Genomic DNA, 25,000 nt, shown 5'->3' on the forward strand with positions numbered 1-25,000 from the left:
TTCTTGCTACCTATCTTAATATGGCCCCGTCTTTCTCGTCTTCTGTCTCTTCTGAAAACAAACTGTTAAGTGATTCATTTTGCCTCTTCATCGATGAGGTTTTGAACAGGGTGACTGGTATAGCATAGAGTTGGGTATTCGCTGGAACTCAGACATTTTGCTGTTTAATAAACTTCGATCATGTAGGTTTTGTTCTGGAACTCTCAGAGTCATGTTGACCTTTGACCCACGGTGAAAAATTGTGCTCGTAATTTCATATGAGTAATTGTTATGGACAGCCGGAATGATTGACGCATGTACATGCAAGGAAAATGCAGTTTAAACGTAAAATAAGAAATTGTATTACTCGCACTGTTGTGTTTAATTGTTAAATTAGCTGCTGTCACATATCAGATTCACTGACGGCTCCTCATTTATGAAATGTCAAAACGACAAAACATTCAGAGTAATGAAAAAATATTCTGTCTCCGGCGAAGAGCATTAGTTTTTAAGCTTTCATGTTCACACTATATGAATAATTGATCAACTTTGCAATACGATATAATTGTCGTCTTCATTATGTTCTGCATAATTCGACGAATTTGTATTCGATTTCATTGAAAAACCACTCTAGGTTCGTCAGTGCTTGTCGAGTAATGGAATATTGCGTGTCATGACAGTGAAGAATAAAAGCATACGATTCTATTTCGAACATAGGATGAAATGTTACAGTTAAATCCTTTCACAAAATTAAGAAATCATACACGTTTTTATCACGTATGTGCTTTAACTTTCTCTGGTGTTTTTGGTAGCTTTGGTTTGATATCGACACTAATATGTGGACGAAACGACGGAGTAGGATTGTGATTAAATACTTGCAAAAGTAAATATTTTGGATTAATTCAGAATGCTCAGAGCTAAAAAATAGACGTTTACCTTTCCAGTGTTATGTATTTTATGAGAGAGAGAGAGAGAGAGAGAGAGAGAGAGAGAGAGATTAATGTCATGAAAACAAGGGTCATCGTTACCGGGAATATATATCATTGTGTGTTATCGAAAGAAACAAAATGTAGATATATCTCAAGTGAATAAATAAAAAAAACATTTATACACTGTGTATATATATGTGTATACTTATTTTCAGTGTACCTTTTATAATTTACGGGGAAATTTATTCCATGTTTAGACTTGCAGTCGTCCAGTCTATTGTCGTCCTCTGTCTCAAGTGGCCGTGTATAAATATGCAGAAGGAAATTATAAAAATCCAAGCTATCGAATAGTAACTATTGTACCTATGGCTGGGCTTAGCATCTGGATCCCTCTGATCTTTCTTTAAAAGTACACTTGTGCATATACGTATAGACACAATTGTACACACACACACACACACACACACACACACACACACTTATATATATGTGTTTGTGTTTGTATGTTACTTCATGAATATCACTGTCAATTTTTCTTTGAGAATAAATTGTTCCCAAGGGATATTATAATTCTTCAGTACATATGCCGCCCTGGTCAACATTCGACCATTGCTATAGCTTAGATATGAGTACAGATAGTCGACTTATCCATTCAGCTATTAAGAGATATAAGTTGATTTGGCTCTGCTGTACACATTCCTGTCGAATTTAGTTCTGTACTACGAATTTAAATCGGTACATCCACACAGTGGTAGTTGATTGTAAAGTACGTAACACTTGACTAATTACGATTTTCATCGCTTATACACGTGAATTTTTTTGTATGCTTACGAATACCAAGGGACATTGATAAATGCATCTCCGTAGCAGGAATGGAACCTGTGCCTCTTGTGTGTATGTCTGTGTACAGTCTTTTTCGTATTGAATGCTTAGGAACTTGAATATTTTTCTTTTCTAATTTCAAGACGACGCTTGCTTAGTTAGAGAAGGTTGTGAAATAACGGGACTACAAGTGCACCAGCATTCAACAAGTTTGTATTGCACACACACACACACACGCACACACACACACACATATATATATATATATTATATGTGTGTGCATGCATACATACATACATAATACATGCATACATACATATATACGTGCAGTGCATGCACCCATATATATCTATGTGGATGTGTTTGACCATAGCCTTTTTTTGTGAAATTCTTAGTGAATGCTGATGAACTTGTGTGTGTGTGTGTGTGTGTGTGTGTGTGTATATATATATATATATATATATATATATATATATATATATATATATATATATATATATATATATTTACATACATATATGTACATATACACATACAGTGTGAGTGTGTGTTTGGTTAGTCTTTTTAATATGAAATTCTTGCTGAATGCTGGTGAACTTGTGTTGTTTGTCATTGTACGACAATATCTCCATAATTTGATAAGTGTTGTAAAATAATACACGCCGCAAATGCATCAACATTCAGTATATATTGCACAAACACATAATAAAGTTTGTAATAAAAAAATGAAGGTTAAGAGAAAACAAAAACTTGTCGCGTCGGCGATAGTTTTATGTGAAAGTTGGTGATGCTTGTTTGAAGAATAAAGAATAATATTCTGCGTTATAATATCATTTCGTTACCCTGTGTTACAAGACATAAACAGATGATTTCACGTTTTCCACCGAGGAGAAAATTGATCTTTGATTAAATAACTAATAGTTTTTTCTCCTTTTTTCATGATTGGAGATCTAAACCTTTTTCATCTTTTATTGCAGAGATGGAACGACTACAAGTTACAATGGAAGCCAGAAGAATATGGGGGAGTCGACATGCTCTATGTCCCCTCCGAACACATATGGCTCCCTGATATTGTGCTCTACAACAAGTAAGTAATATTATATCGGTTCACTTTGTTTTTTTTGGTTGTTGACATTTTTCCTGTTGATTCGCGGTTAAATATATAACAAATCACGCCTGCGCGCTCACATATATACGTGTATATATATAATATTTATATATATATTATATATGTACATATGTATATATATATACGTGTGTGTGTAATTGGTGAGCGTTATTGGTATCCTAGGCAAAAATGTAAGGCTGGAATTTTTTTTTCAATTTTAATTGACCTATTTTTTAAAATACTAGTTGTGGTCAACCCCGAAGACTTCCTGAGTGATGCATAAATATCTAAAGAACTGTTCTGTACATGTATCTGCTACCCCCATCTCTGTAGAACAGGGCAGGACACGTGCATTGAACTTGTTAATTATTTGAATATCATATTATTTTGGCATTGGCAGAATTTATTGTTCTTCGATATGTCCTCACTATTACCAGCGAACACTTTATTCCCTGTAAGCTCAGGCACTCCACACTCCATTCTTGCATGCTGAACTGGTAAAAATAATAACTTCTTTCTTCCATCTCATGTTAATTGTATAATTTATAAAAGTGGCTTTATGTGAATTTCTCTCTTATGTGATGTCGTTACAGTTATCGACCTAATGTAAATGTACTTTGATTTATATCGACTTCAGTGAGGTTCTCGACTTTTTGCGTTCTAAGGGAGCTTCTATCATAGAAACCCGGCAAAGATTATGAACAGCGAGTGTATGTGAAGTAATGGTTGGATCTCCAGAATTTGCCTTTACAGGCCCTTAGGGAACTTGGCACTCCAACATTACTTGAAGGCCATCCTTGAAGGAGACTACACGGTCGTAAAGATGTTATATTATAGCTGAAATTAGGATAAAGGCCTTGGGGAAGGTGGCTTATTGGATAACACTCAGCGCATGCTGGCCGCCAAGTTTAAAAAGACTTATTGCAACATTTGTCAACAATACTCGATTTATTACTCTGGAAAATGTCAGGAATTATTTAGTATTTCATCTTGTAGCAACTTGCGTCCAATCCTTTCTTCAAGAAGGATCTTGGTGTCATTGTCGTATAAGTAATTTTGAAAATATCCTTTGGTATAAATTTACGTAGTGGTTAATTATACAGCAGTAAGTTTTAGTTGCTTTTCACAGTTATAAACAAAACGACTGGTTGTTTCGTAATAGAAAAAGTACCAAGGCCTATTCGTTTATAGTGTGTTCAGTCGCGTCTTTTGATATGAGGAAATAGGATATACTCCCAGAAATTTCTTTTAATGGGAGATCGGTTTGTCTGGTCCAAACCCCTCATCTCATCTTCGTGTGTTTGAGCTTTGTACGAGCCCTTTTCGAGAAAGTTTTCGTGAGAGAGAGAGAGAGAGAGAGAGAGAGAGAGAGAGAGAGAGAGAGAGAGAGAGAGAGAGAGAGAGAAACCCATCAGAATGAAATTCGAGATCAAAGAGCTGAGAAAGGCTTCCATTGTAAATTCACCTTTCAAAATCTCTCCGGGGCTTGCTAAAGGGCGAGTGGCTTAAAAGACGTCAGGTGTCAAGATTCGGGCACGAGGCGAGTTCAGATCAAGATTTTGTACTGATGGCTTTCATGCGATATCTTTAGGACCTTTTCGTTAGGTTATGGGGATTATAATCGAAATTTATGAAGATGTTGGTTACATTATTTTATATATGTAAATGATTACACCGTACTCATATTGACAAAATGCATTATGAGTTTGTAAATCATCGGGTAATTCTTAAGTGCTCGTAGTTAGTTTCTGGTTGATTAAGAATTTGAGTAAACCCAATTTCCAAGTAGGTGTACTGTGATGTACATACCAAGATATACATGTATCAGACACTACCGCATGAAACTTGTAGCTATTATTTAATATTACCAGGAATGACAGACAGACGAATGAATTTGGAAGAGCGGCACCAATATTTCTAAAATGACTGACTGTAAATACAAGAAGCGCCTCCTTGTGTGTTTGCCTATTCGTTTACTTTTTGCAAGCGAATGAAACGACCTCTTATATGGATAATAGTTGTTATTATTAACTTTCACTCTTAGCATGTCTCATTTTCTCTTTCCAGTGAATTTCCTTGAGACTAATCCCGCTTTATTCGATCATATTTTTGAAATGACTTAAAATTGTCGAGAATTTTGTAAAGACGTAAATAACTTTCAATATCTTTTCCTCGGCTGTTACTGAACACAAATTTTTGTTTTGTTGGAAAAACAGTTTTCTGTGTTTGTTATCTTTGCACAGTGTATGGTAAATACTATTTTTCATCTCACTTTGCAGCTCGCCTTTTAGACTTGGCCGATGTTGCAACAGGGAATTCCCATACAAGCTAGAAGCTGTTTATTCTACAGACGATTCGCACTACTTGCCCTTGGTGTATAACTTGCATTTCATTTATGAAGCTCCGTTTTCGTAGCGCAAAGAAAAGTTGTATACTGGAAGATATATTTAACTCTTCCCGTGTGCTCTTGGTATTCTAATAAGAATAGGAAATTAAACAAGAGTCGATGCGATCTTTGAATGTGTGTAGTTAGTTTTATTGCTCCAGAGATTACATCGAGTTGAACAGTAACCAAGACGAGAAGGCTCATCTCATTATTAGACCCAGTAATTAGATCGTAGAACCAGTTCCCAATTACGAGCGACGGGTAATGGGAACTCGACCAGTAGTTAGCATGCGTAATACGCAATACGACACTGTAGCCTTTGCCAATATTTTTTTTTAACCTTACTGAGAGATAAGGAGGCTGTGAATTTGAATATTTAAATAGATTTACTTTGTGAATTGGAATATTTAAATAGATTTACTTAATGAAGTTCCGTCATTTTTTCCGTAAGAATGTTAGAAAAAGGCCGCAAGAATTTCAAATGTTGAAGAGGTGTGTTGAAAGACACATTTCAAAAAGTCTGCAGATTGAGCTCGAGTAGCAAGTTTCACATATAAACAGTTTAGCCTCAAATCAATTGAAATTTTAGGACATATTGCATTGTTTTTTTATTTTGAATAATTTCACTTTTGTGTCAACAGTTTTTGAGGAATGCTAGTGTTTTGGCAGCGTTTGCTTATACTTTGCACAGTGTATCACGTTTGTCGGCGAGTTATGTACAGTTAATCAGTGGAAACTCTGGCTTGTTGTATAGCTTGTTGGGCTGTTCTTTTGATTTACCGCTTGTCGATTGCCCATGCATAAGCATTGCAGGAGGATTGATAATAGTAGAGTCAGCTTAGGATATGGCGACCACAGTTGATCAAACATGCCCCCTTAATGCTGACTTTTGGCGTTTGCAAGAAAGCTCATGTACTTTGACTCTCTTATTTCTGCCGATACAGTACAGTAATAATGCAGCTTTCAGGTCAAAAAACGTTTAGCCTAAAGTCATTGAAGGTTCTGATATTATTTGGTGGTATTATGTTGCTTATTTTTATGTAGCACTTTCTCTATTTCTTCTGAGTTCTTGCTAACGAAGGGTATTATTTGTGATCGCATTACATATATTGAGAAATTTTACAAAGAAAAAATGTTATGCTCCCATTACTTGGACTCTCTGTTTCTTACCTGGCTAAATATACGATTCACGCCATTTACTTAATGGCTAAAATGTCTGGAATGTATTCATCGATATACCACTTAACATTAACAGTGTCTTGACAGTATCTTGACAGTATAATCCGCTGTGTAAGGTTGGATTTAAAGTCAAGTTGATGAAAATAGGGGTTCAAATGATTAATGCAGTTCAACAAAAATGATAAAGGGGAATATAAAGGTTTCTGATGATGAAATGTACAGGCCTATCCAAACTAATGTCCCGATGGTTGATGATGTGATACAATAAAATTCCAATCTGTACTCGTATACACACAGCACACGCGCACCAACGTGTGCACTTTTATACATATATTTAATACATACATATATACATACATATATGTGTGTATGTGCTCGCGTGCGGTACAGGTGTGCTCGTATGTGAGCACCTGTGAAAAATTTTATGGGCGGTTGGGTTAATTCAAATATGATTTAGTTTTGACCTCCTGTACTAAGCGTTGTGGAATATATTATGTTGTGAATTTTCATCAAACTATATAGAATCACGTCCATTACAATTTTATATTCGAGACTATATATATATATATATATATATATATATATATATATATATATATATATATATATATATATATATATATATATATATATATATATATATATATATATATATATATATATATATATATATATATATATAATTAATAATACTGCGTTTCAGCCCTGTTCTCTAGTGAAGTTGAAGAGGGAAAACGAATAGAAAAATATATACTAGTTTTTCGTTTCACGGAAAAATAAATTTCATTCTGTTATGTACATGACTGCGACCATTGCAGGGAGCATTATTAAATCAGCATGATTGAAAAACGAACACGCGCTGTCATTTTTCGATCTGGAAAATATTAATTTATAAGATTTGCTAAAATTGGTCGGTGACATTGCAAAGTTTTGAGTGGTGGTGATTGAAGTCAGCTTTTCCTTTGATGTAGGGAACTCGACCGAATGAAACCAGGAACAGTAACAACGACTATATTATATTTATTCGCTTCATGGTGGAGTCGGGGGCAAATTCTAGGGAGTTCTACCTTGTACGGGATGATGATAGCACTTCCAAAAAGGGCAAATGTGCTGCGATGATAAACGAGGAAACGAAAAAAACTCATCCTTCTAATCAGGCGAATTACAAGAAACGAGCTTGATGGAACGCGCTACGCTGCACTGGAACCAGGCACTGCCCATCGTGTCTCCCCTACCTACCCTGCCCTCACCCGGGGCTGACAAACAGGTTTTGAGGAGGGGGTGGATGTGTCATGTCTCCCCAACCCTCCCCATCCTCTACCTACCCCGCCCCCACCAGGGGCGGACAAACAGGTTTGCAGGAGGAGGGTGGATGGGTCATGTCTCCCATACCCTCCCGATACCCTACCTACCCCGCCCCCACCTGGGGCGGACAAACAAGAAAGACCCATTCGCATTATATTATCATAGACTGTTTGAATTAAAGGTAAATCTTTATGGGAGTCCCAAGGAAATATTAATGAGGAAAATAGGAGAGAATGGCAACAGTAGTCCTAAGAACGAAACAAAGACAATTAGAGGAAGGACAAAGAGTCTGTCTCATTACCGCGAAGAAGCGAGTAATGTAAAGAAACCCTGTGGTTACAAACAAAGCGTAATCACATAGTTGAACGTACATGTTTATTTTCTGCTTACCAGTTATTGTCTATGTAGGGTCCTTTGTTTACTTGTTTATTTTTCTATTTGCAGCTGGTTGTTTAGCTTTAAATATGTTTAGATGCTACATATAACACCCTGAAGTTAATATGTACTTGGAGTAAGTATAAAAATGTGTTTAGAAAGGATTGTTTGGTTGTATTTTCGTGAAAAACACATATAATACATACATACATACATACATACATACATATATATATACTAGTGTATATATATATATATATATGTATATATATATATATATATATATATATATATATATATATATATATATATATATATATATATATATATAATTTGTGTATGTGTATGCATGTGTTCGTGAGTGTGTTTCTGTGTGTGTGTGTCCGTTTGTTTCAGCCCGAGACCGAAATAAAATTACATTTACGCCTTAATTAGGAGCCAAATTTTGTGGATTACCACCCCAACGCTGTCTGTCTTCCTCGTCGCGTTTAGCCTGAAGTGAGAAAGTGTCCTTTCCTTCTTTGTAGTCTGTGAAATCCGGATGTAATTAGGAAGAGCTGCCTTTCTATCACAAAAGTTCCCCCGGGGAAAATGGTTGAATGATGGAATTTTTTATTTTTCCCCCTAATTTTGTGTTGTATGTAGACGAAGAAAACAGTGTTTTAAAAGCTTCAGAATGAAATAAAAGTCAGCTCATGCAAAAGGACAGTAGTTGACGTTTCACTTCAGAGAGAGAGAGAGAGAGAGAGAGAGAGAGAGAGAGAGAGAGAGAGAGAGAGAGAGAGAGGCTGTTTTCCCGACAATGAAAGTGACACCCGAAAAAATTTGTCACTGAAAGCGAACAATAAGTGTTGAAAAAACAGACAAAAAGTAAAGGGACCATTTTCTCCACCCGCTTTGGCTGGAGTCAAAAGAACTTGGGGCAATGGTCACCCCGAGAAATTTATTTGATTAGAGGACAGAATAAATTTGATCAAGAAGAGAGACATTCAAGCAAAGAAAAAATAAAAACACGAAATAAAAAAAAATCTCGCAGGAGTCTGAAATGAATTTAGCTGGAAATGGAAGCATTTTCTGTTCGGGAAACGAAATACATTGCGTTTCACTTTTACTCGCATTTTTTTTGCTTTGTTAAATTGTCGTGCTTTTGTTGGAAATTTAAATGCGTTTGCAGGACATATGCATATTCGTTCAGAATGTTAAATAGGTCAGGCGTCCTCTGTTTTAACGTTATTTTCTCGAGGGCTTGTAGGCGCTTGTGTGGATATATGTATGTATATATATATATATATATATATATATATATATATATATATATATACATACATACAGTATATATATAGTATATATATACTTATATATATATTTATATATATACAATATATATATATATATATATATATATATATATATATATATATATATATATATATATATATATATATATATATACGTACATATATATATAAAATGTGCGTATGTAAGTATAAATAATAAGAGCTTGCAGTGTAGGACCTAGTGATGTTGGAGTTCTGGAATACTTGGAGCTGGTAGGGCACGCTTTGTTAAAGTGGATTTTGCTTTAGTTGACGTAGGCGGTGAATTTGTACTTGGTAGTTAGCTGACTGTAGTGGGACCAGAGTAAAGTTGAACTAGCAAACTCATCTCCAAATAGTTTCCGAGAATCAGAAGAATAAAAGACAAACACTATACATACATACATACATACATATATATATATATATATATATATATATATATATATATATATATATATATATATATATATATATATATATATATATATATATATATATATATATATATGTGATACGTACGACGTGGACAGCATTAAGAATCTTTTATGGCAGTTTAACAAGCTCACAGAGTTTTGTACGTGCGATTGAATAAAATCAATATAAATAGTTCCCCTTAATTGTCGTTTTATTTTAACGGTAAATTTTGCATAAGAGTGCACAACCTGTAGTATGGGAGTGGTTTTTCTTCTTAATTGGGTATTTTTTTAATCTTTAATATGAAGTTGTAGTGTGATTTCAAACCTACGATTGCAGCTGGTATGTTAATTTCGGAAAGTAAATTCATATATTTTCCCAATCTATTTTTCTCCGAGAGAGAGAGAGAGAGAGAGAGAGAGAGAGAGAGAGAGAGAGAGAGAGAGAGAGAGAGAGAGAGAGAGCACATTTATCTTATTCTTATTCGTCAATTACAAAATTAATTATAGCCGTGATTGGCGCAGTATTTTCCGTGGCTTGTATCTCTTCATTCCAGTCCTGCTGTATAAATTTTACAAGCGTTAATGAATGTATTTCTGATCGAAAAATGTAATAGCAAATTTATTTATATGGTAATTTATGTAGTTAGATCTGTTGATTTATTAAATACCTTCCATAAAGTGGACTCGGGGGGGATTTATTGACGTAAAAGTTTATAATTCAATTGCTGAATGATGCATATTAAATGAAAAGCTAGGTAAATATTTCAGATATAATGCATTGTGAAGGTAATCGAATTTGGAATCGGTTTGGTGATCATGAACAAATTGTTGGTTTATAAGTGGAGGCGGACTCGAATATAACTTGTTCATGGCGATGTCATTTATTTAACTGCCGCACCTTTGTTCTCCATTTAAACAGGGGTCACATAAAAGGGCGATTATAAACTTTGTGAGGCTTGAATTTTATTAGGGAAACTACTCTTGATTTTGTGGCTGTGGTCGCGTTCTGACTAAGTCTCGGAATTGTTGAAAACTTTCGTGAAACTCGTCCGCCATGTGCAGTCGTGAATTGTTCGTGATCAGTCGGGTTGCAACCGTCGGATTCCTGTCGAGGACTGGTTTGCTTCTTCGGGCTGACCCAGGAAAGAAAATGACATGATTACGACATGGCCAAATTTTGTTCGCACCATCACAATAACATATTTGTTCCCACCATAACAATATGATGTCGCGACAAGCACAACGAAAACATTATCGATGTCCACAGGAACCCAACTGAGTTGATCAAGCACCTCGGGGTGGCGCAAAGGACATGTCCGATACGTCTCAATCTCTCTCTCCTCATTATCTCGTGTACATGTGGCACCTCCGTAATTTCCTTCATAGTAGCATCTCTAACTCAGTCCTGCCATGTGACGTATTTTTCTTAAAGCTTCGAACAACTCAAATCGACAGCCTTTTAAATGTAGCTTCATTGTCATTCCATGTTTTATGCATGTCCGCATAATAATACAGTTCATACTGCACGTATGTATTATGTTGCTTACTTATGCTATATATATATATATATATATATATATATATATATATATATATATATATATATATATATATATATATATATATATATATACAGTATATATATATATATATATATATATATATGTATATATATATATATATATATATATATATATATATATATATATATATATATATATATATACTGTATATATATACATGTGTGTGCGTGTTTGCGTGTGCATGTCTACCTGTCTGTCTACTTTCATTTATACCCGCTCCTCCTTGGGTAGCCGATCTGGAAGACTTCATTCCTTGTTTTAACAGGTTTAATTTTGGGAAGCGGTTGCTAGTCAAGTGCCCCTGCTCTTACGGACAGGTGATCATGACTATATAGCACCTGGATTTCCTCGTTTAGCATAGCCTTCTAGGTGTGAACCTGGTCCAGTGTGCTTAACTTCGCTGCCCGGCATTGTAGTGAATGCTTTAGAGAAAATTATGTAATTAGACTTTGTCTCATTTATCGTATCAGTAATCCTGAAAATCTTTTCTTATGTAAAATCTCGAGAGAAAGTGAGTCGCTCCGACAACATGCAAATTGATTCTATCAAGGGTATTAGGGGCCTTTACCTTGATATGCTTTTTTTTTGTGTCTAGCGTTGCTTTTTCCTCTCCAAATATTTTATTTTCTTCTGTAGTCACTGACTATACAGGCTTTACGCATTAAAAAACTGGAACACACTCATAATATTTTGTAGTCTTGTCCAGAATATATGTAGGTCTTATGTGTGAAAAAACTCGACGAAATTCTCTTCTTTAGTCACTGATTATACAGGCTTTACGCATTAAAAAACTTGAACGCTCTCAAAATGTTTTGTAGTCTTGTCCAGAATATATGTAGGCCTTATGTGTTAAAAACTCGACGAAGTCCAGAATTGGACATGAATATTTACAGGAGTAGAAATTAAATTTTAACTCGTGATGACTCACTGCACAAGTTTATGCCACCTCTGCGTCAGACCGAACAGCTGCTTTTTGCGTTTATTAAAGAAGTGAAAGGAACGTGCCTATACGACTTATTATGTATGTGTCCACCTTCTTTAATCGATCTTTGTTAAGGATCTTTCGCAATCGTCGTCCCTATTATATATAAACACACACACATACATATATATATACATATATATGTAAGTATATATAATATATATATGCTTATATATATACATATATACCAGTAAGTATATATATATTTATATATATACTTATATATATTTATTTATTTGTTTTCATGTTTGTTTATTTCTGACTGTTGACAATATAAATCACTTATCAAACAATGCACTTGAATATCTGTATTAAAGCTAGAGAGAGGCACAAAAAATACACTTGTGAAAAAGTGTGTATTCCGTATCATCTAGACATGAAAGAGATCACCTAGGTATTCTTATAGGGAGAGAAAAATGGGTCCATAAATCACTGTAATTACGTTTGCCAGCGGCAACGCGGAAGAAATTCTTGAAGTGAAAACCATAAATGCTCCCTGCGTGATTGATGGTTTTAGAAGACAATACGCAGGAGCATGGAAGTTATCTTCGGTCGGATGTGCAATTATTCTTCAGAGATGGCTGGAATGCCGTTATATTTCTTATATATACTTGTTACTCTTATTTTATCAGTTTAGTTTGCTGGAGAGTAGTTTGTTCGTATTAAGTGGTTTTATAATTTCAAAGTAATTTATGTCCTGAGAAAAATTTTGGTAATATGAGTGTTAAACCTCTGTAGTGTGTGTGTGTGTGTGTATATATATATATATATATATATATATTATATATATATATATATATTATATATATATATATATATATATATATATATATATATATATATATATGTGTGTGTGTGTGTGTGTGTGTGTGTATATATACACATACATGCATACATAGTAACATTGCATGTATTGTTATTTTGGTCGATGACCTTTAGTTGTATTTCCCAACCCTCATGCCACGTCTTTTTAGTTTTTGTTTTTTCTGTTAGAGATCTTGTACTCTGCAGAGATGGGAAAATGTACTGTAGTAAAGAAAAAAACCAATTTGTGAGTCTCCTACAGAAAAAAAGTTCACCTCGTATAAAATAATTAGGAACTGTCAAAGTATATTCCCTCGTTTTTCATCGAAATTTATTTCTCTAGATCTCTCTCCTGATAATAACCCCACACTCCTAGGCTTTCTTGTCTCTGGTAAATATCCTTTCAGAGATTCCCACGGCTTAATTCCAGTATTTAAACGCTTTTCTTTTTCTGTGTCTTCCCGTGTAATTTTCACATGGAGTGAATGCTCTTTGTCATTCATTTTTGTAAGGTAATTCTTAAGACACTTGTCATCCCCTGCAATTGCAGAATTGTTTAGCTTACTTAAGCTTTCAAGTTACAGGTTTTTGATTGATAGTAGTGGGGATAAGAAACTTAAGCCGCAGGTTTTATTTCTTTTGCTCCTGTAAACTCAGGCTTATCTAACTTGTTGACATCTGTTGCTGTGGTAGAGCAAAATTTGTTTCTTGATTTTTTTATGTTTCTTTATTTCTGATGATGTTCATCAACTGTCTGCTGTATCAACTACTCTTTACTCTGTCAGTGGTTTTCTTCAGTCTGTCTCTTCCTATGAATATTTTTTTCAGATGATTCGACTTTCAACAGGTGTTTTACTTTTGCTTTCTATCTTGTACTTTCCTTGTTCAGTTTAGTTTATGTTTTAATCCTCTGTCTACTCTGATATTGATCATATACTTTGAACAAGGAACCTGAAATTAATTCAACTCTTGATGATGAGTTGATCTGTTTTCTTGGTATGGATAATAAAATTTTCCGTATTATTTTCAACATTATGATGTGTTCAAAATACTTCAAAACTCTCTTAGAAAACCTGTCCTTTAGAATTATGTGTTGTAAACTCATTTTGAAGTACAGCTGATTTTGATTCGTGTTTTGAATCTGATCAGAGACATTATCATTACATGTTCTGTAGACTTTTCCGTTGAAATAAGGATAGAAAACCTTCTCTTTTCTAGCAGTGACGTCACTCCTACATTTCCACATTATTCTTTGGATCTCTTATAATTTTCTTATCTCTTGGCTTAGTAATTATTTATCATCCTTTATAGCAAAATTAGTATTTCATTCCCAGCATCCATTTTCTATTGTTTATGCCATTATATCTTAATTTTCTTTCATATTTTCTTCCAATATGGATGGAGTAAGTAAAAAAAGTAGGGTTACCTTAACTAGAAAGTCTCCTTCACTTAAAAAAAAAAAAAAAAGAATAGGCTAAGCGTTGCCACACTGAAAATAGCTGTCAATGACCAAGAATTGTTATTGTGAAGGTGCGTTCGATTAGATACAGTTAACAATTGTATTTTTTCATAGATGAATTGATGTTCCACTACATTTATGGCAGTCCAACAGCTGATTGACTGAGTGCTTAGATTCGTTCAGTATGATTAGTTTAATGTATAATTTCATAAATGACATATAGCTAATACTTGCATCATAATTGAAGACAGATTTTGGTGAAAGTGAAGGCTAGTTTATGTTTTATGAAAATATTTTTGAAAATATTTGTTTCTAAATCTGTGGAAGGATGAATTTAGCGGTGCGTCTCCGTTGTGAGTACCTCATTACTGTCAAATGAGGTATCTGTCTCAGATTCCATTAAAAAGATATAAAAAAACAAAACGAGAAGAGATACGGACGCAAAACCTAGGGAAAAGAACAGGTACGTGGGGTTTGGGAGCAGTCTCCATGTATGTAAGCCTATTTTGATGTAGATTCAGTCTATTACTCACAGTTTTCCAGGTTTTGCAAATTTCCAGAACTAACAATTCTTAGTCAAAAGATTGTTAATTGAAATTATGGATGAGTTGGCGACAACATTGCAAACAGTGATGAATCACACTAAATTATTGGTGGAAAGTTGCACATATAGACCGACTTGCAACTAGCTGGGTGAAGCCTTATTATTGAAGATGAACATACATAAAAACTCCCAAAAACTAGCAAATTAGTTATTAGCTGAATGCTTGTTGTGATCCATCTCGAAAGTTGCATATAAGAAGGAATATTGTAATCATATGAAAAGTTGTGAAGTCTAAGGTCATGGCTCTCTTAATTCGACGAATTCTCGGCGCGGACTCGCAGTTCTGAGTAAGCGAATCGTTATTAACAACTGAAATTTTGTCCTGACTCAATGAGTTTCATGAAGGACTGGCTAGGTGCAATTGTTTGGGAAGAAAAGGTAATGGGCAATGGGAGCAAGGCAATTGAAGGTGTTACCTGAGTTGCCTTAGCTACTACAAACAGAGGCATAAATCCTCAGTCAGTCAGGCAAGACATCATTGAAAGTAAGTGGTTTTGACAACTATGTATACGAAAAAAATACCAGCTTGATAAGATACACTAGAAAAGTTAAAAATCAATAATTTAATAATTTTTATAAGCAATAGACCAAGTGATGACATTGATGTAATTCTAGAGTTATTGTTTTTAGTGGCATATATTGGGTTTATGATGAATTTTCCGACTTAAAAGGAAGAATAAATGAGGATCCCAATAGACAAAAATTCTTATCATGGTATTTTATTTCATCTAGATGAATGTGTCTAAGTTTTAATTACAGTGTTGAGAGATATTGCCAGAATTCATTAGAAAATATTGGAAAATAGGAATTACATAGAGACTTCTCTTTTTCATGGCTATTTTTCTCTCTCACAGACACATTGCGTTCCTGTAGATAAGTTTGCTTCTGTCTTCATCCCCTGTGCTCTCCAAGATCTGCCCTTGTTCTTCCCTTTTTATCTCGCTTATCTCCTGTTTCCCTCCTTCCTCTTCTCCCTTGGTCCCTCCAAGGTGGTTGGCAATATGCACATTGGATTCTTCAGCGAGGAAGCCTGGGTCTCGCATCTTCATTATTATGCCCAGAAGTTTTTGAGTAAGTTGCCAGATGCAAGGAAAAGGTAGGCGGACACTCGGTCGCACATTTCCTTATAGAAGACGTGCTCTCGAGTTTGCTTTTCTTCGCAGATAGAGTGCCTTCTTGTTTTCTTTCGAGTTAGGCATTCGCGCAGCTCGTCGAATTGAGCTGCCGAGTGTTTGCTGGTACAACAGCGTTCGATACTGAATACTGCGCTGTCATACATAAGCGCGTTTGTATTTTGTCATAAGATTATTTCTGGTTAAATGGGACTTTCTTGAATAATAGTTGACAGAAGGAATTAAAGGGGATCTAGACTTAGTAAGGAGGATTTCAGAGTGTATAGGGAGCGTTCTCTTATTCTTTGCAGTTATAATACTACACATGCGCTTACGCGTACACTCACACACACACACACACACACACACACACATATATATATATATATATATATATATATATATATATATATATATATGTATATATATATATATATATATATATATCGTTAATATTGTCGTTGTTTTGCGTTTGCAATACTGTGTGTACTCAAGTGTTTCGTAGGGTTTGGAATGGTTGCCATTCGTTTCCTTTTCGTAATCTTTCCCTGATTCACATGTGTTAAGTTTTACGTAGTTTAAATCTGCGAACAGGACATAAGTTACTGCGACCCTTATTATTCGTAATTTGACGAACCATTTTTACCACTCATTGTGGATGAGTCCATTTGCATTTAGTCCGGATTCATTCTCATTAATCACATCTTAATTTACAAAAAGTGTTAAATTTTTGACATTTGAGAGAGAGAGAGAGAGAGAGAGAGAGAGAGAGAGAGAGAGAGAGAGAGAGAGAGAGAGAGAGAGAGAGAGCAATGAAGTTTAATGAATTTCAGTGTTGGCCTAAGGCCACAAAGCAGCTATTAATTACCCCACTTTGCTCTTCATTAATTTGAACGATTTCGGCGCCTCCAGATAAAAACGGTTAATTTTTACCCTGATTAGGGCAAATAGCCGCGAGTAGAATCCTTTGTTCATATATTGTACTCAAGGAAGCGCACGAAAATATTCCAATGAAAAACCGTCTCCCGTTGGCTGCTGTGCCTAAGGTTATTTCTGATTAAATAGGACTGTCTTAAATAATAGTTGGCAGAAGGAATCAAAGGGATCCAGTTTTAATAAAGAGGATTTCAGAGTTTATAGGGAACGTTCTTATATTCTTCGTAGTTATAATACTACACATGCGCTTCCATGTACACACACGCACACAAACACACACACACGCACACATATATAGATATATATTGAATATATATATATATATATATATATATATATATATATTAAATTTATATTTATATGTATATGTATATATATAATTATATATATATAGTATATATATATATATATATATATATATATTATATATGTATGGATATATTTGCATGCTCATGGTTAACTACCAATGCCGCTCCTTCCTGATCTTGATTCCTCCGACGCAGTTAAGATGAAGACCATCAGCGTTTTGGGGTCTGAGACTTTAAGTTCTAGTAGGTAACGACTTTTATCCTAAATGGCCCATCAGTCCTGCTATATTGGGCAAATGAAAAGAAACTTAAATTTCATTTTTTTGTCGCATATTGATTTTATTTTATGAGGGAGATATTTTGAACATATATAAAGTTATTTGGAAAATCCACTACAAGCAACAATTCATGTTCGGGTAATTTATTTTGGCTTTTGTAGCCCTTCCGTGCCGTAGGAGAAGCAGAGTTAAATATACCTTAGTTTTACCAGACCGCTGAGCTGATTAACAGCTCTCCTAGGGCTGGCCCGAAGGATTAGACTTATTTTACGGGGCTAAGAACGAATTGGTTACCTAGCAACGGGACCTACAGCTTATTGTGGAATCCGAATCACATTATAGCGAGAAATGAATTTCTATCACCAGAAATAAATTCCTCTAATTCTTCATTAGCCGGCCGGAGACACGCACTCGGGCTTAGCGAGTGCTAACCCACAACTCTACCGACTCGTCCAACGAGGAACTGTAGGAGAAGCAAGGGGAGGCCGGGTGAAGGAGGGCGGTTCCTGACTGTCAGCAAGGATCCATGGTTAAGGAGGAGCCAGTTCAGCAAAATGACAGTCTTAAGAGTTAACCGGTCGCGTTGTTTGACACGAGGTAGTGTAGTCGATAAGCAGTGAGATTAAAGCCGGTGCATTACTTAGTTCCGCCTGCATTGTCATTAGTTAATTGATATATTTTATATTTACTGGTCACAGATATATTTTCATTTGTTATTAATGGAAGTTGGTGCAGCAAATAGATGTTATGAAGTATTGTGTGGCAAATGAGGATGGAAAAAACCGTATTTTGGTTTAAAAATGGTAGTTAATTGGACCCTTTTCTTTTTATTTTGTATGAAAAAATATTTTTAGATTTAATACTGATGGCCATTGTTAACTTATGTGCATTAATTAGTTAACACATACCTAACAATGCCATAAAATAGCAAGGGAAAAAACTGAGTTTGAAACTTATTTCTGTTTTAGGTGCAGACGATTCGTTTTCCTGTTTCCTTATTTCAGTAAAGGCTGTTCTCTTGTTATGGGATTGAATACACAGCAATAATAAGCAGCGTTCGCAGATATTGATTCCAGTGCCCTGTCATTTTTCATCCTCTTACTGTTAATTTGCTGGTCTTAGAACGGCGAAAGTTTCAGAATGGTGCTAACTTTTCAGTGACTAAGTGGAAGTTGAGTGAACAGGAAAAAGACTTAATTTCAGATATGATGCGAATTTTACAGAATTCACATATAATGTCATACAGGTTCTACATTTTTTCCGATGTCTCCAAAGAACACATAAAATAACATTAATTTTCATGGTATTGCAGTTGCAAGAAGTTCAAGTGACTTAGTAACCCTCTGCTCTGTGTATGTTGGTTATTATATGTGTAGGGGGTGTGTAATATGTTTGAATAATATATACTGTATATATATATATATATATATATATATATATATATATATATATATATATATATATACATACATATATACATGTATGTATGTATGTAGGTAGGTAGGTATATGTATATATAGGCTATAAACTTAGCTAAAGTCAGCACGTAGAAGAATGACCATCAAAAGAGGCACATTGTTGTAGGCATGTCAAGTTGGCAGGGCGGTGGGCCAGCAACTTCACCACTAGGGGATTTACTGTAACCTGAAAAGTTTCCACTGTCTGGTGCTACTTATATGTATATATATGTATATTATATATACAGTATAGTGTATGTTTTTGGCTGTATACTTGCTTGAGTATATGCACATTATATATCACAAGCATCATTCCCGTTAGATGGGATGGTGCTATGGAATGTTAACTTACTTAATCACAACAAGACTTGTTAATTCTTACGGCTTACATGCGAACAGCACTGGGCTTCTCTTGGTAGCCAAACTTCCAAGTATTGACGAGAAAGAAAGTTTTTTTTTGTTTGTTTGTTTGTTAATTAGAAGTGGGTGGCACCAGAATGGTTGAGCCTTTAGGTTTTCGGCATGTACCCATTAATTGCTGGGTCGGCTGCTGGCGGTAGGCCGAGCGCGAACTGTGGACTTTACAAATGTGAATTCAGTACCTTACCAATGAGCAGTGCTAGCAGATTACATCCATCAGTGTATCTGTGTACATTATATATATATTTATATATATATATATATATATATATATATATATATATATATATATATATATATATATATATATATATATATATAATATAATATAAATATATAAATATATCAACATACATATGTATGTATGTATGTATGTATGTATGTATGTATGTATATTATGTTGTATTGACACCATAGCGTACATGGTCAGTCTACTAAGAAATTGCTAAAATCTTGAATTTTGGATAAACATTCCTCACATAAATTCTTTTAGACAGAATCGAAAACCAGTCGCATGAAAATCGTGAAAATATTCTGAAATTATTGGTATTGTAGAGAAACTAGTTTTTTCAGTAGTTCAGTACCAGAGTTGCTGAAAACGACTTCCTTCCCAATTACCATGGAAGGGAGATAGTTACCATCTTCATCCCGGCAAACAGAACGAAAATGACTTCTGAAGTCCCCAGGAGAGAGAGAGAGAGAGAGAGAGAGAGAGAGAGAGAGAGAGAGAGAGAGAGAGAGAGAGAGAGAATGTAGGGCTCACATTTCACCGCAAAATTTATCAATTTTGCTTCGCGCGTGAATGTGATCAGCGAACCATATTTTGTAAGCAGGGAGAAATGTGCCAAATTTCATCAGTTCTTGGTAGTCGAGGCAGAATATCAATGACAACCGACTACACCAACGGACGAACGCAGGGCTAAGCCACTGCAGCGCCCACTACCAAATGATTGTGGGCGTACCGTATCCGGATGTGTGTTAAAGCTGTATTTCAAAACCACCACAACAACTTTGAGTACCCACATCAATTTCTGGGCACCGCATCAGAGTCGTAGGCCTCGTACGAGTGTAATCCTCTGTGACACCGGTCCGCCCTTTAGAGTATACTTGTAGGCTGCGATATCGTCTGCTGCAGAAGTGGGCTCAAAGAGAGTATCCACGAATGGAGAGCTCCCCCTTACTCTCGAGAGTGAGAGTGAGTGAGTGAGTGAGTGAGGGAGGGAGGGGGGAGAGAGAATTTTCTCTCTTTAAAGCTGAGGGAACGCGTAAAGGGGAAGGGGTGACAGTAGGTTACTCTTAGTGGCGATGGGAGAGGGACACGGGATTTTTTTCCTCTTTTTTAAGTTTTTTCTTTTTTCCTCTTTTTTCTCGTCTCGGAGTTTAGTGGAGAATTATAGTTTCTAAGGTTACGATAGAACTAGGGCGTCATTTGGGTGGCCAAGAGAACGAGGGGGACTTTTCTAGAAAGTAATTTCTTTTCTACGTAACGAGGTATTTTACCAAGATAATGTATTGTGTGGTATTCATATTTACGGACATAAAAGAATAAATCTGTGGGTTCCGCGTACCTCTCTCTCTCTCTCTCTCTCTCTCTCTCTCTCTCTCTCTCTCTCTCTCTCTCTCTCTCTCTCTCTCTCGTGTTTGTGCGTATGTGTGTTAAGTGAGAATGTTTCATTGCAATAAGCTGACCGTGTTTGATTTTATTTGTATTATATCCAGAACTCTCCAAACAGGGGATAACTTTCGAAAAAATGTGAAACGAGCTTTTACTGGCTTTGCTTTATATACATTTAAGCTGGAAGCATCAGTGTAAGCTCCTATTAAAGCATAGTTGTGATTGTCACGAGTGCTTAGAAAAGTGATTTGCAATATCAAGTATTGGAGTCCCTTGAGGTGCAATCCCATAATGTACAGACAATGTCTCTGAAATAGTCAGAATGATGTACACATACGAGTGTGTGCATATTATATATATATATATATATATATATATATATATATATATATATATATATATATATATATATATATATATATATGTGTGTGTGTGTGTGTGTGTGTGTGTGTATGCATATGTGTGTGTATTTATATAGATATATACACAGGTATATATATATATACATATATATTTTGATTCAGATGGTAGGATAGACTTGGAGAAGGTACCATAAAAGAAATGGCACAAATTATATAATATAGAAGAGATAGTGTTGAAAGAGAAATGGAAATGGCTTGGGAGAATAGTATGTGATATTGTCAGCTGGGCATCTGCGGGCACCAGAAGACTTGAAAGACGCACACTGACTTGGATGAGACTTTTGAGTTGGTCGTTCTTACACTGTCGTTCTTTGCCTCTTGTTCAGCATGTTATTGTAATGACTGAAGGAGAGTTCATGCAACAAGTTACTTGATCTAGAAATAGGTTTGTAAATAGAATGCTTACAGAGTAGATCAGCATCGTTGACTTTTTTCGTAGACCTCTATCGTGAAAATATATATTATATTGTGTTGATAATATAAAGGCGACATGTAAAAACCCTTTGAGATTCCCTCCCAGAAGTACCTCGTGGAGTCTCTCTCTCTCTCTCTCTCTCTCTCTCTCTCTCTCTCTCTCTCTCTCTCTCTCTCTCTCAGACGCGTACTGAGGCAATAGGAAAAAATTAAATTGGAGATACCTGGAATATTGAAGGATTGAAAAATAAACACAGAAACGGAACAGACGATTCGCGTTATTTTGGTTTGTTGCAGAGTGAAACTCTGTTATGTGAAAACGTCTGCGATTTATTTTTTTTTTTCCAATACGCAACTGACGCATATAGATTGATGAGATTGCCTGGCTAAACATCTTTCAAAATTCTGGAAATTTGTCGTAAGCTATGGAATAACCGCCGAGCTTTAGATTTCCCCGGTTCCTGTTACGTTACTTATTTTAACAATCAAGTTTTGACCCCACTCCTTTCACTTGTGGAAGTCAGTGATCCAGGCAGTCCCGACGCCATTTAACCTCCAGTTACTTACTGACCTTTTCCTGGTAATTTTTTTGTTTGTTGGAGGAAGATGGGAGTTAGGGTGTCTGACTAGAATCTAGATAATGCTGTCAAACTATTTGTTCTGTCCAAAGAAAGTCTTACAATTTAAAACTGTATAGTTTTGCATCGAGAGTACAGTTTTCGTTCATTATTATTAATGACGGGTTTACTTTGTTTACTGTAGAGACTAAGTTGTATTGCATTAATGGGATATTATGTGAATTTTCAATTAAGGTGTAACACGATATTTGTTTCTAGATAACTTCAAAGTATTACATGCGTACAAAACACACGAAGGAATTGGCACTCTGTCGGTTCCTTTTAACCATTTCTTGTGGATTCAGCTGATAAATCACATGCATATTTATGATTTTTGAAATATATATATATATATATATATATATATATATATATATATATATATATATATATATATATATATATATATGTATTATATTTAACATTTATATATATATATATATATATATATATATATATATGTATTATATTTAACATTTATATATATATATATATATATATATATATATATATATATATATATATATATATATATATATATATATATATATATATATATATATATATATATATAAATGTTGAATACAATTAAATCATCAAAAACCTTTGTTTCGCTCAGACTTAGCCTTACAAAATCCTTCACGTCCAGGCCCTCTTCAATTTTCAAGAAAATTCAGGAGTGAAAAGAACATTCCTCTTAGCAACGAAAGCGAAGTGTGTTGCAATAAGAGTTTTTAAGGAGTTTCCTTCAATCTCCAAACACCACCTGTATTCCTCAAAATACTCTGGGTAGAAAGAATTATGATCGTAAAACATACTTCGTTACGTAAACCAGTTCAGACTATTTCTTAATTTTCTAAGCGAAACAAATTCATTATTCACATTACTGTGACAATACTCGAAAGCTACAGATACATACTGTATATGTGTATATACGTATGTATATATATATATATATATATTGTATATGTATATGTGTGTATGTATGTGTCTGTGTGCGCGTATTCATTATCAGTACCAACATTGGCCTCTTAACTCCTCGGTTTCGTTATACTCTTTGGATGAGCTTGTTACTTGGTAACAGCGGAGCAAGTGGTAGTTGTAGGTAGTAAAAAAAATCTTTTATTTCATGCCTTGATTCAAAGGCTTATATTGATAACTGCATACAGCGAGTGTGAGGAAATCGAGGCTAAGAGATTGTTGGTACTGATAATACAATTACAGTAAATTAAAGTAACAAATAGATTATCTGTTTGTGTTTATAAAAAAAAATAAAGCTTGCGAATATACTTAAATTCATGGCTATGTACAAATGAGTGCTCGCATTTTGAGGATATTTAAGGATACGCTGAAAGGTCTTTCCTTATCTTGGTACACTTCACTTCGTGACAGGAATTTCACCCCTGATTCTGATTGAAAAATGGAGAGGATCTGGTCGAACAGGATTCTGTGAGGACGAGTTTGAGCGGAAGATGTTTCTGCTTGTGTATTTTTTAAGGCGAACTTTTTGTTTATTTTCATAGTTAGACATTTCAGTGGCCTGCTAAACGTGATGTCTAAGGTATTATTCAATAGAGTAAATTTTGACAAGGTTTAACAAAAAAATTTTGAAGCTAGTCTTGTTTGAAAAAGAAAACACAAAGGTTTGAGACTTGTGAATGTTAGTTTTGAGGAAAAAGAAGGGACGTAATTTTCTTTTGTTTAAAGAAATGAATGTATATAGGGTATTAGTCAGCTGTAGGTGTTGCTGTATCTTTCCTTGATTCAGCAGTTGTGACGGGATGCAGCTATGATTTACATTCTCTCTCTCTCTCTCTCTCTCTCTCTCTCTCTCTCTCTCTCTCTCTCTCTCTCTCTCTCTCTCTCTCTCTCTCTCTCTCTGAAGCCACATCCTTTCCTGGAAATTGTTTTGATGAAGGAGTGGAGGAACCCTTTCATCATTGTTTTTCCCAGTGTATTGAAATTATTTGTGAACGCCACAATAGACTTAGTGATTGCAGGAATAAGTATGGCTGAGTTCATATTGCATATTGGTATTGGGTAGCTCTTGTTTTTTACGAAGCGATATATAATACTAGTCAGTGTACCGTTTCGCCGCTGTATCTATTCGTTTGTGGAAAGTTGATATTAAAGATTGATTGATGGCGAGGATGATCATGACATTTTCATTG

At 35.0% G+C, this 25,000-nt stretch overlaps 1 protein-coding gene across 3 annotated transcripts in view; it reads left to right on the forward strand.

Moving 5' to 3' along the window:
• nAChRbeta2 (nicotinic acetylcholine receptor beta2) overlaps positions 1 to 25,000 on the forward strand; it is a 653,562-nt gene that overhangs the window by 373,356 nt on the left and 255,206 nt on the right. For all 3 annotated transcript variants that reach the window (XR_010856576.1, XM_067123826.1, XM_067123827.1), the window contains exon 4: positions 2,708 to 2,817. Coding sequence is in view for 2 of the 3 variants with exons in the window: in XM_067123826.1 (XP_066979927.1) it covers positions 2,708 to 2,817 (110 nt within the window). In the remaining variant the exon portion in view is untranslated. The remainder of the gene's footprint in view (positions 1 to 2,707; positions 2,818 to 25,000) is intronic.

The sequence above is a fragment of the Macrobrachium rosenbergii genome, chromosome 21 (genome assembly GCF_040412425.1).
Source record: "Macrobrachium rosenbergii isolate ZJJX-2024 chromosome 21, ASM4041242v1, whole genome shotgun sequence".
Taxonomy (NCBI): Eukaryota; Metazoa; Arthropoda; class Malacostraca; order Decapoda; family Palaemonidae; genus Macrobrachium; species Macrobrachium rosenbergii.